The following is an 11,703-nucleotide window of genomic DNA, read 5'->3' as shown; positions in this document are numbered from 1 at the left end:
ACCAGCACGCGTCTCCAGAGGAACTTCCGCCCCAGACACGGCGCTCCGCTCAGCCCCGCGCGCTGCCCGCGTACGAAGAAAACCACCCCCAAGACTTTCCCTTTCATTTAAGCACTTCAAAGCAACCAATGCGGTTCCAAGCAGTTTTTATCCTGGCACAGGCAAATCCAAGAGGTGCCACAGGCAAGGAGCTCTGCCGAGCTCTGAGGAGCCCCTGCAGGTGTCCCCTCGTGGGTGCAAACCGCAGGAGAGCCTGTAAAACCACAGCTTTGCACCTCGCACCCCAAACAGCCAGGAAAGAACCCAAAAAGATGCCGGCGAACGTGAAGGTGTGGAGCCCTCCTCACCCTCTGAGGCCTCGGACGCTTGTACTTGGGATGCGGCATCCCGAGGAAGCAGCCCTCCCTCCTCACCCCTGGGCACGGAGGCTCCCAAAGACCAGGCAGGCTGAGATGGTTTCCCCACGTTTATTGGAAAAGTGACACACAGTGCCCGACTCAGAGGGCACCTCGGGGCGTTTTGAAGTTCATCCCCACCGTGGGCTGCGTCACCTGCAGGTTGGACAGGCTGCCGAAGTCCTGGAAAACACCACGGGATCGGGATCATAGATCAGGATGGGTCACGCCGCTCTGCCCGCCATCTGCACCCGACCCCCTGAGGGTGGAGGCAGATTCCTCCCAAGAGGAGCAGGAAGCGTGAACGTGCTGTCGCAGCACAAAGGGTGGCTTCACATCTCCAGGAAGAAGGGGAGACCACCACCCTGCTCCAGAGATGAGCTCAGCAGTGGCGGGAATCGGGTCGTTTTACGGGCAAACCCAGGTTCACCTCCACCCAGCGAGAGTGAGGAGGAGGCCCTGGCATCAGCACCCTAGGGTGCTGTGGGAGGAGGGGAAGGCAAGGGGCACACCCACCCCATCAGCGAGGTCCCAGGCAAAGCCACCTGCCTCTCTGCTCCCAAGAGCTCTTTGGGAATTAATCCACCTGCAGGTCCCGGGGCGGAGGGACCCCCACCACAAGCCCAGAGCGTGCCGAAGCCTTCAGCCAACACCATCGGGCCCCTCAGGGCAGCGGGGCGGCTGCTGGGGACACGGCACCAGCCTGGCAGGGTTACCCCGGACAGGGGGACAGCTGGGGCCACTCACCAGGAGCTTCAGCATTTCCTTGGTGTCCGGGTCCACTTCGATGATCTCCTGGTCCAGGGCAGAGACCTGGGGACAGAAGGGAGATGAGGCCCCACAGTCACGTCCTTCCTGCCACCGGCTTGTCCCCACACGCCCACTCCGGTCCCATCCCACTGCAAAGGGGCTGCTGGAAGGGACCTGATCCTTCCCCCAGCACCCCTCATCCAGTGCTGCCCAGATGTTGTTTCCACACCAACAAGATCCCACTGCCCGTTGTGGGCAATGGCTCCAGCAACCAGAAGAGCCAGGAGAACCCCAACGGAATCTGGCTCTCCTGCCAAAACACCGCGAGAGCCACCTGGCACCAGAAAGGCCCCGCACGGAGAGAAGAGCCTCTTTTATGGCAAGGGTTTGGAAACCCAAGGCCTACCCAGCTCCTCACCAAGGCTGCAAGAGGAGACAGGGTCAGGTCCACAACTGCTCCGGTCCTGGTGGTCACCACCACCGCTCACACTCGTGCCGTGACGCGAGTCCCCAGGGCCGGAGCCCGACCACCGTGGTGCCGGACAGCAATGTCCAGTGACCACCTGGGCTGTCCCACCCCCAGGACCTGAGCTCTCCTGCTCCTGAAGCCCAGAGCAACCTCCTCCAACCTTCTCCAGATCCTAAACCTTCATCTCCACGTGCTTCCTTCCTCAGGAGGCCACGTCGCACCACTGTTTTTGTCAGAAACCGTGAATAACGCGGGTTCGGCTAACGCTGCATTGCCAGCTACAGCATGGATGCTCCTTCCCTGCTTGGGGTCCCTCCAGGGGTGACTTCTCCCACCGGACCGCCTCATCCTGCCTTTGGAACTCAGCTGGAAGGTCACTACGTAAAACACATGGACAGCTGGTTCCTCCGAGCCCCCGACACCAGCCATGCCACCGCACCCATTCCTCTCAGATCATCACTAAAATAACCTTCCACGTAATCAAACCTCAGCACCGATGGTTTCAGAGAGCGGAGGTTCCGGAACCAAGCCTGTTTTCCAGCAGCTCTACCAGAAGCGGATCGGAGAGATCCGGAAAAGGGGTGGGAAACACTTTCAGAGCTCCTCTCCCTGCGCCATCAACGACCCGGTCACAGATGAGACCTCAACCCCTTGCAGGTTCAAGAGAAGGGGTTTCACCAGTCCCCTCTCTTCACCTTGATACATTCTCTTGCAACCCAAGTTCTACTTTTCCTCATTTTAAGTGAGGAAACGGAGGAGGGATATCATCTGCCGACCGGCAGCAGAGTCGCAACGCAAGAAGTCAACTGCTCCTCCCGCCCCGAGCAGCAGTTTTGGAGGGAGAGCGCTGATCCGAGGCCAAAATCCACCGTAGCCTTCCTCCCCCCAACCCTCCTCAGCTCATCCTGGCAGAGGTTCTGTCTGACAGAAATCCGGAGCCACTGATGGAGAAGGCACCTGGAGGAAGGATGGCCAGACGCCGGAGCGGGCAGAGTCTTACCTCGGGGACGTAGTTGTCCCTCCTCTCCCTCTCCTCCTCCTGCAGTTTGATGGAGATACCTCGCACGGGTCCCCTCTGAATACGCTTCATCAGGTGGGTGACATACCTGCGGGGGACACGGGACCATCCAGCGCTTCCCCACTCCCATCCCACAGCCCGCCGCTCCCTTCTCCACCCTCACGCTCCCAAAAATCCTCAGCAGGCTGAGGAGACAAAGCGTCCCTGCTGGAAACCTCAGCGTTGTCCCGCCGCCAGCCCCGGCTACATCCCACCAGCTTCGGAGACGGAGAAATGTCCGACAGCAACAGGGTCTGGGAGGGGACGGACCCCCCCAAACACGGGAAACGCTGCCGGCGCTGCTCTCCCTGCGCTATCGGTGACCCGGCCACGGGCACGGCCGCCATCACTTTCGGACGCAGGTTCCCGCAGGGAATTCCCACCCGCCTCCCGCGGGAATCCCGCCGCCCCCCTCCCCGAGCCTCACCCCGCGATCTTGTTGCGCAGCTTCTTGCTGGGGATGATGGCGATCTCCTCGCACACGCGCTTGTTGGTGTGGAAGTCGTTCCCCAGGCGCGTGTAGTACTTCTCGATGATCACCCGCGCCGCCTTCTTCACCGTCTTCGTCCGTACGCGTCCCTGCGCGGGGGCGGGCCGGGGGCACACCGCTCAGCCGCCGCCGCCCCGCGGGCACCCGCGCCCGGCCGCCCCCGGCCGCCCGGCACCAGGCCTCGCCCCCGCCCCGCTCCCTCCTGCCCCGCATCCGCCCGCCATTCCCCCCGCAGCCCCTCGGCCCGCTCCTCCGCGCTCCCCGGAGTCGCCCCTCGTCCCGGGCGGGGCGACCCGCGCGGCGGATGGCGGCGGATGGCAGCGGCGGGCGCAACCCGCGAACCCACCATGTCGGCGGCGGCCGCGGAAAGAGAGTGAAGGATGGCGGGAGGCGCGCGGGGCCGCCGGGAGGCCGCGGCGCGCACAGCGCCCCCGCGCGGCTCGGAGGGCGCCGGCAGCGGCGGGGCGGGGCGGCGGGGGGCGGAGCTCCAAGAGGGGCTCGGCTGAAGGGGCGGAGCTTCGAGAGGGGCTCGGCTCCAGGGGGCGGAGCTCGGGGCGCACCCCCGGGTCCTAGCGCTCGCCGGCACCGCGTCCCCTGCTGCCGCGGGGCGCTGCGGGACCGGGCGATGCCCGGGCTGCGGGGCCCGGCTGGGAACCAGGGACCGGATCCAGCGCTGGCCCCGGGAATCGGAGCCCTCAGAACCGCTCTGCTCCCCTGGGCTGGGCTGGAGCAGCCAAGGAGGCAGTTCTGGGGGAAGCAGGTGCCCCAGGTGGCACCAGCTGGTCCCAGATTAGTCTGTGACAGAGGAGCAGGCAGAGCACCCACAAACTCGCACCACCCGTGAGAGGGAGTCCGGCCCCGTGGAAGCATCACTCGGCCCAAAAAGATGAGCGGTGGCCACCCCAGCGTGCTTGCAGAGTTACTCCCTGCAGGAGGTGGGAATGGGGTCAGGAGGAAGGAGCCCCAAGTGCCCCCCCTACCTCCAGGGGCATAGGACACCCAAGGGTGGCCACTGTGACAGCCCCACTGCACCCACGTCACGCTCAGACCTCTGAAAGCCTGCAGGCAAAACAAGGCTGTCAAACGGCCCAGCAGGGTGTCACCCCTCCACCCAGAAGGGTGGGAATGCAGACAGGGAGGGGGACACATTCCAATTAACCTCATTAACTCACTGCTGTAAGTAGGGGACCTTCAGCTGCAGCCTGGCTGCTTCCACGGAGGGGTCCCAAAGGCACCCTCTGAAGGAGCTTCTGGTAATTGCTACCTAAAAGCGCATCTCTCAGTAGAGGGCTCTGCTCCAGCCAAGTCGCCTATGGCATCCATGGGTTGCCACCGGGCCAGCTAAGGCTCAGCTTCTCCCTGCTGTTTCGACACCAAGAGCAGAGGTTAAGAGACACCACAGCCCTTCAGGTTACAAAGATCCATGCGAACCTCATGAAGTTCAACAAGACCAAGTACAAGGTCCTGCATGTGGGTCAGGGCAATCCCAAGCACAAGCACAGGCTGGGCGGAGAATGGATGGAGAGCAGCCCTGGGGAGAAGGACTTGGGGGTGCTGGTGGATGAGAAGCTCACCACGAGCCAACACCATGCACTGGCAGCCCAGAAAGTCAACTGTGTCCTGGGCTGCATCCAAAGCAGCATGGGCAGCAGGTTGAGGGAGGGGATTCTGCCCCTCTGCTCTGCTCTCCTGAGATGCCCCTGTAGTGCTGCCTTCAGCTCTGGGGTCCCCAACACAAGAAGGACATGGAGCTGTTGGAGCGGGGCCAGAGGAGGCCACGAAGATGATGCTTTGGGCTGGAGCACCTCTGCTATGGAGACAGGCTGAGAGAGTTGGGGCTGTTCAGCCTGGAGAAGAGAAGGCTCTGGGGAGACCTTCCAGCACCTTCCACAGTGCCTAAAGGGGCTACAAGAAAGCTGGAGAGGGGCTTTGGACAAGGGCATGTAGTGACAGGACACAGGGCAATGGATTTAAACTGAAAGAGGAGAGATTTCCATGAGATCTAAGGAAGAAATGTTTTACTGGATCAGGTTGCCCAGAGAAGCTGTGGCTGCCCCATCCCTGGAAGTGTTCAAGGCCAGGCTGGACGGGGCTTTGGGCAACCTGGTGTAGTGGAAGGTGTCCCTGCCCATGGCAGGGGGGTTGGAACTGGATGATGTTGAAGGTCCCTTCAAACCCAAACCGTTCCATGACTCTGATCTCACACAAGGCACACAAACAAGAAGCACAAGAGATTTTTTTTTGCTGCAACGTGTTTATTATGTGCCAAAAACTACACCACAGCTTACTCCACGCATCTGTAGGAGAGTGCAGTCTTGCCTGCATATACTACAATGAGGTAGAGACTTCACACACAGCTTCACAAAACCCCACAAAGAGCAGCTGGGATATGCAACAATGCAACATCAGCTCAGCAGGAAAGAAAAAAAAAACACAAAAAAAACAAAAAGAGGGAGAAATTATGACACTGGTTCTTTGGCACACAGCTTCCAATAGAGGGGAAAGTAAAAAACCAATAATAATTAATAATAATTAAAGTTCTCAAATCCCAGCAGCAGCATTCCAGTCGACTGCACCGTTACTCCGCACGTTTCGTAAAGGAAAGGAAAAGTACTTGTCCCCTCTAAGAGAAAGGGCTCCTATGAACCTTCATCCGTCCACCGAAACGCAGCCCTTTTGTAGCTAGTTACAAAAGAAAAAAAAAGTTAAGTCCTGTGACTTTTGTGTGATTAAAAACCTCTATCAACCCCCCTTAAGTGCAACTTAAAAAAGTGCAACAAACTATTTAAAACTATATACAGCAGCTCAGAGATCGGTTATCCCGTCCAGTTTCAAATCCAAAAAAAAAGAAAAAATAATAATAATAACGAAGATCCCGTCCTGTTCTGTTGCAAACCCCTCGATTTACAACTTTCCGCCAGCAGCCCCCAGACACAAATTGCAATAATGTTAAAAGCTGCCAGGAAAGGAAAAAAATCTCTCGTTTCAAACGACTTAAAAACTGTTTTAAGAGTGTAAAAAGGAACTGGTAAAAACCCTCGAGCGTAAAATATGAAATATGATTTGGTTTAAATGAAGAGCAAAGTCTCCGTGTTGTTACAGTAAAAAACGCCAGCTGAACATCCGAGTTTATGCCGTTCAGGTGGGGGTTAAATGAATGGAAAGGCACTGTATGGCAACTGCAAAAAAATGGAGCCGATGAGACCTGCACTCGTACCATCAGTATTGCAAGGAATGTAAAAAAGCGCCTTTAATAAATAAAAACCCAAGTGAAGGCATCTGCGTCAACACCTTCTCAACACGTGGCCCTTGGTAGGTTTTTCTATTAGTTGGTGTGTTTTTTTTTTTTTTTTTTTTTGCTTCTCATCAGCAAAACAAGGAACCAAAAGTCTGGGAACTGCAGAATCGCTTGAGGGGCACTCCCCCTCCCCCTCAACAGAAATTCCCTTCCCCTCCCTCCCCCAAACAAAACCCGACAAAATTCACTGTGCATTAGTGCAGAAACAAAAAGACCAGCAAGTGCAAACGTGAATGTAAGATTTTTGTTGTTCTCCTTCCCCAGTAGTCCTCAGGAAGCGCGTTCCCAGCCCGGCTCTGGCACCAGCAGGCACGCTCGTGCCCTCTCCGCTTGGCAGGTTGACAAAAGGACCGTCTCCTGCGCCCGCGGCCCCCCGAGCCCGGGCACGCGCTTTAGCTGGAGTCCCTGTTCTTCTGGTTGCGCATCAGCGGGCGGTGGTGGCGCAGGACCTCCATGGAGTGCTGCCAGTGCCAGCAGGAGCGACAGAAGTACTTGAAGCAGATCTGTGGGGAGAGCAGAGGGGCGAGGCCGTGGGGAGGGGGTTTCGAGGCAAGGCAGACAGGCGCCAGCCTGCCAGGGAAGCAGGATGCCACCCGCTCCCTGCTCTCCTGTGGTTTTGCAGCCCAGCAGATCTTTGAGGCTGAGGGAGGGAATTCCAGCAGTGACAGAGAGCCGATTGTGCTGAGCTTCCAGCACAGCTCCTTTGAAATAGGTTGGAAAAATGAGGATCTGGGCACCAGCCAGCAGCTGCCACCTGGCAGAACTGGCAGGCAGAGGCTGCAGCACCTCTGCCCAACACCTGGGCACGGACAGGAGCAGCTGCTGGGCTCTGCCAACACTCCTGCTGCCACCTCACCCAGTAGAGTGGAGCTCATCTCCCACCTAGACTCTGCCAGACCCTGGGCCAAGCTCCTCCGCCCGCAGGGAGCAGAGGCCAGCCTGAGTCCCCTGCGTTTTGGACAGGCCAGGGACTGACCACAGGGTGACAGTGCTCCAACATCCAGCTGGTCACGGCTCACAGAGCAGCAGCCTCCCCTCAGGGTCAGCCCGCTGCACATCACTGCCCATGGCAGGCCCTGGCACTCTGGCACAGCACCAGCGGAGCCACGGCATTCCCAGCTAGAGGCAGGGTGAAAAGCTGCCTTTGCTTCCCAGTAGGCACCAGAGCTGCTCCCCAGAACGGCCACACCTCTTCCAAAACAAGGGCCCACCCCGGGCTCCTGTGTGAACACTTCTTCCTCCCCATGCTGCCAGGGCCAACAGCCATCCCCAGACACTGAAGTGAACACTGCTATGAGTGGCAGAGCCTGCTCCTCCTCGAGGAATTCCGAGTGCAGCAGCCCAGGCAGCAGGAGAAAGCCTCACCTGGTCTCTGCAGAAGAAAGGGCCAGGCTGGGCGCTGCAGACTTGGCACATGGAGTCCTCCAGGTACGGGTCAATCTGAACCTGCGTTAGAATCGGTCAGTCAGCATGGAGCAGTGCCAGGGGTGACTGCCTGCTCCCCGTGGCACTGATCCACCACCTCGGGTACCCTAAATCTATCCCCAGCACCCCTCACAGCTGGCAGAGCAGCAGGTCACCACCTCTCTCCACTCACTCAGGGATACAGGGCAGGATACGCAGGTCATGGTGCTCCCAGCAGGACCACCCGCCACGCACAGACTCGACTCCCCAGGCTGCCCCGTCAACCCCACTAAAAACTCACCTTTTTAGTAAACTTGGTAGTTTTGATCTCCACAAACGCAGCCGTCACGGCCTTCAGGTAGCTGCGCTGGTTGTTGAAGGTGACACGGCCAGACCCTGGAACAAGCCAGACCACGAGTGTTAGACTTGACCTGGAACCTCTGGCGGTGGAGCAGGAGCTGCTGCCGGCACCATCCCATCCCTCCGCGCAGCCCAGCCACCAGCAGGGAAGCAGCTTTTGCAGGGAGACCATGTCCAAGGCGTCGTGGCTCTGCCTGCCTCCTTCCTCAGTTAACAAAAGCAAAACAGGCTACTAAAAGCAAAAAGGCTCTTCCACAGACACCTCCGGGCTGGTTCCGATGCGAGCTTACGGGCAGCAGCGCTCCCCGGAGGGACGGAAGCAGCTGGGAAGGTGGAAGGAGGCTGCCAGGGCACTGCTGAAGGCAGCGCCGCAGCGGGCTCCACGCCTGCACCTGAAATAAGCTCCACAGCTTTTAGCTTCCAGCCTCCCACTCATCCCGGAGCCCTGCGTTTTCCAGCTTCCTTGCTAGTCAGCAGCGCTCCCGCACCACTCGCTTCCAGCCAAGTTTTGTTCAGCTCCAGGAAAACGTGTCTGTGCTCACCTACGAGCGTCTTTTCCAGTGTCAGGGGAGCTTTGGCTGTCGCAAGGCCGTCCTGCGTGGCAGTCACGGTGCAAAGCACAACCCAGAACCCATTTCACTCCTCTCCTGTGGCATCACCCAGGCTGGAGGGCCTGGATCTGGTTTGGGGTTATGTCTACAAGGACTGCACTCGCACTCAGGGCGATCTTTCCTCTTCTAAAAGGGTCAGTTCCATCTCCTAGTGGGATCCTGCCAAAAGCCAACAGCTCCACTGACCCAGATTGGCTGGTCTCAAAGGCAGCTCCTCATAACTATGGGCAAACACTGATTTCTCCCACTAGATGCCTCCAGAGATGATCTAGTACGAGGCAGATCACACACCATGGTCTTTCCTCAAGGAGCCTTCTGCCAAGCTAGGGGTAGCATCTCAGCACAGGAGATGCTTCAATCAACACTAAAGAAAATTAGGGATGAGTTTAGTTGTTAAAATGGAGTTCACATTGCTGTAACTCAGAGAACTTCAAAGGTTGAAGTACCAGTCTGCTGCTGGAAGCCAGAGCAAGCTGGGCTCTGCACAAAGCCACAGGAGGTTAAGGTCATGCTCTAGGACCTCACAGTGCCAGCGCAGAGCAGTTCGGTGCACAAGACTTCATCTGTGGTTAAGAATTTGCTTCAAGTCTCATACTTCCATTCCCAACCCCTTGGGACTATCCCCTCAAAGCCACGAGCTATGCCCTAAAGCCAGGCCTTGACCAGAAAAGCCTGAAAGCCATCCAAGGACAGTGACAAGCAGCAGACAGCTCTGCACTACCAAACTCCAACACCATTCCTGCCTGGCAACATGCAGGAGATTCACAGACCCTTCTCTTAAGTACGTGAATCACTGCAGCCTGAGGCTGGAAAGCTGGAGCTCATGCTCAGCTGTAGGGTTCCTCCATACAGACCAGTAACCTCAGTGCTGTCCCCTGCCCCATGAGGCCACCAGGGAGGTACAGGGGACACCTGACACATTCCAGCTCCTGTGACACAAGTGGCAAGTACTCAGCTCCCATTTCAGAGGCTGTCTCACAGCAGGGCACGGGGAGAGACCTGCCCTCTCTCAAATACACAGCCTTGTCTGGGAGGTGGGATCTCAGAGGCTTCAACTTTCCACTTGCAAGAGCACAGTGGGTCTACCTGACCCAGAGGTCATGGTTTGGGGCAGCAGCTGAGCCTCCTTGCTACAAGCAGCAGTTTGTGGTTTCAGCCTCAGAGGAGAGAAGTGCTGTCCAAGAGTCACCTCTGACCCTAGGAAAGTTGATGTCCTGAGCTGAGGTGGACATCCCATTCCCCAGCAGACTCTGGGAAGCCTCTCCATCTGTGCTACCAGTTGCATTAGAAGCCCAAAGCAACAGTAACCTGAACCAAACAGGACAGCAGGGACAGGACACTGCCCAGAAGTGGTGGTTCAACCAAGCTGCCCACAAGCCCTGCCCTGTTCCTACCCCAGCAGGAAGGGCCAGCAGCCAGCGGACCCGAGTTTGCCCTGACAGACAGCAGGAGCCAGGGTAAGGCCCACAGCTGCCTCTGCTCTGGGGACAGAAAAGCAGCTAAAGCAGCACCTTCCAACCATTATCACCAAACAAGGACAGAAACCCTTCAGTAATACCTAAAGAGATATTAAAAACCTCAAGCTGCTCTGGAATTATCTAGGACCTTCCAGTTCCCAGTCATATCGGCTCTGCCAGCCCTCCCCAAGGTGCCCTGGGCAGTCCTCTCCATGGAGGGACCAAGCATGGGGCTCCTCCGAGCACACTGAGTGACTACTGACCCTGGTAGGATTGACACTCACCGATGGGATACTTGTGCTTGTCCGTGTCGATGCCAGCGTAGACCACCCCTCCGAACAGGTCATACATGACGGCTGCCAGGGCCTCCGCGTTCAGCATCCCGTGCAGAGCCCCCACGAACACCGTCTTGCTGGGATCGAGCCGCTGGGACGGACTGCGCACAAAGTTGCTGTCTGCCAGCACCCACGGGATCACCTGCACCTGAAACCACACACAGGCAGGTTGGTTGGCCAAGGGCCTGGCAAAGCCACAGGCTGTGCCACTCCACAGTTCCCTCAGCTGACAGAAGCCATCCCAGATCCTCAGGCTTTAGCCCCAGCCCTGCAAGCGTCACTTTGTTGTTGCTACTCAAGAGTCCACATCCAGGGCACTACAGCTCTGGAGCTCCAGCTGTGCTCCAGGCACATCTGGAGAGGCCACGGGCCCTGTCAAGGGAACAAAACCAACCACCACACTGCTCTGCTTCCAGCCAAACCGCTGGTCCATCAGGGCTGGCAGCCAGAAAACAATCCATGCACGAGGGTATTTTACCTAGTGCCCACACCTATTTTTACAGCCCAGTCAGACATTTCCTTGCACAGGAGCCTGTTGTTGGAGATCAACAAACCAACCCACCCACTGCCCATTTCGACTGGAGCTTCCATCTGCTAGACAGCTGATAGAGGACTCAAAAGAGAAGCTTCTGCCAGAGCTAAATCACCAAGCATGAAAGTGCTGCCACTAGCCAGGCACCGGGAGAGCTGTCTGGAGCACGATTAGTTTGTGCCAGTCTAGATAAGAGCTGAATCCCAATTCTTTTAACTCCACAAACTCATACAGCTGTACCTTGTCTACAGCCAAGGTCCCCCTCTACTGGAAGGCCAACCTCCAGAGCACAGGTCAGCAAGCCAAGGCTATGGAGTTACAGCTGTGGATCCAAAATATCTGCCTGCCATGAGCATGAGAGCCATTCCTTCTGCAAGCAGACAACATCTAATAAAGCACCAGAGGGATCAAAGTCTGTCTCCACAAGCAAAGGTGTGCTGAAAGAAGCGTGAAGCAGTAAAATTCCCTGTTCCCGTGCTCCTTTCCAGCTAACCGAGGCTCCTTGGCTCCATAAAGTCAGAGTCTGCCACAGCTCCACATCAGTT

The 11,703-nt window shown here is 57.7% G+C and overlaps 2 protein-coding genes and 1 non-coding gene across 7 annotated transcripts in view; all 3 read right to left on the bottom strand.

Moving 5' to 3' along the window:
• Positions 1-453: 453 nt before the first annotated feature.
• RPS17 (ribosomal protein S17) lies at positions 454-3,562 on the bottom strand. The gene is made up of 5 exons (XM_086620186.1): positions 3,508-3,562; positions 3,099-3,250; positions 2,615-2,720; positions 1,143-1,208; positions 454-578 (listed from the first exon to the last, which is right to left on the bottom strand). The coding sequence occupies exons 1-5, from the start codon at positions 3,508-3,510 to the stop codon at positions 498-500; spliced, it is 408 nt and encodes a 135-aa protein (XP_086476312.1). The 5' UTR covers positions 3,511-3,562; the 3' UTR covers positions 454-497.
• On the bottom strand, positions 2,907-3,035 carry LOC147527872 (small nucleolar RNA SNORA71). Its single transcript, XR_015222557.1, has one exon. It is a non-coding gene; the product is annotated as a small nucleolar RNA SNORA71 (small nucleolar RNA).
• Positions 3,563-6,851: 3,289 nt separating the features above from the next.
• CPEB1 (cytoplasmic polyadenylation element binding protein 1) overlaps positions 6,852-11,703 on the bottom strand; it is a 40,029-nt gene continuing 35,177 nt past the window's right edge. For 4 of the 5 annotated variants that reach the window (XM_086620093.1, XM_086620092.1, XM_086620096.1 and 1 more), the window contains 4 exons: positions 10,576-10,774; positions 8,165-8,259; positions 7,825-7,905; positions 6,852-6,962 (listed from right to left, as the gene is read on the bottom strand). In XM_086620093.1, coding sequence (XP_086476219.1) covers positions 6,852-6,962; positions 7,825-7,905; positions 8,165-8,259; positions 10,576-10,774 — 486 coding nt within the window. The remainder of the gene's footprint in view (positions 6,963-7,824; positions 7,906-8,164; positions 8,260-10,575; positions 10,775-11,703) is intronic. The other variant, XM_086620097.1, reaches the window with a different exon arrangement.

The sequence above is a fragment of the Tauraco erythrolophus genome, chromosome 14 (assembly GCF_009769465.1).
Source record: "Tauraco erythrolophus isolate bTauEry1 chromosome 14, bTauEry1.pri, whole genome shotgun sequence".
Taxonomy (NCBI): domain Eukaryota; kingdom Metazoa; phylum Chordata; class Aves; order Musophagiformes; family Musophagidae; genus Tauraco; species Tauraco erythrolophus.
The sequence above is the reverse complement of the archived record's forward strand: the minus strand, read 5'-3'. Positions and strand labels throughout refer to the sequence as shown.

What these genes read in the sequence shown, in the direction of transcription:
- RPS17 (XM_086620186.1), bottom strand. An exon ending in GGGACAACTACGTCCCCGAG is followed by an intron (nt 1,209 to 2,614) that starts GTAAGACTCTGC and finishes TTCTGTCCCCAG; the next exon opens with GTCTCTGCCCTGGACCAGGA. An exon ending in AGGAAATGCTGAAGCTCCTG is followed by an intron (nt 579 to 1,142) that starts GTGAGTGGCCCC and finishes GGTGTTTTCCAG; the next exon opens with GACTTCGGCAGCCTGTCCAA.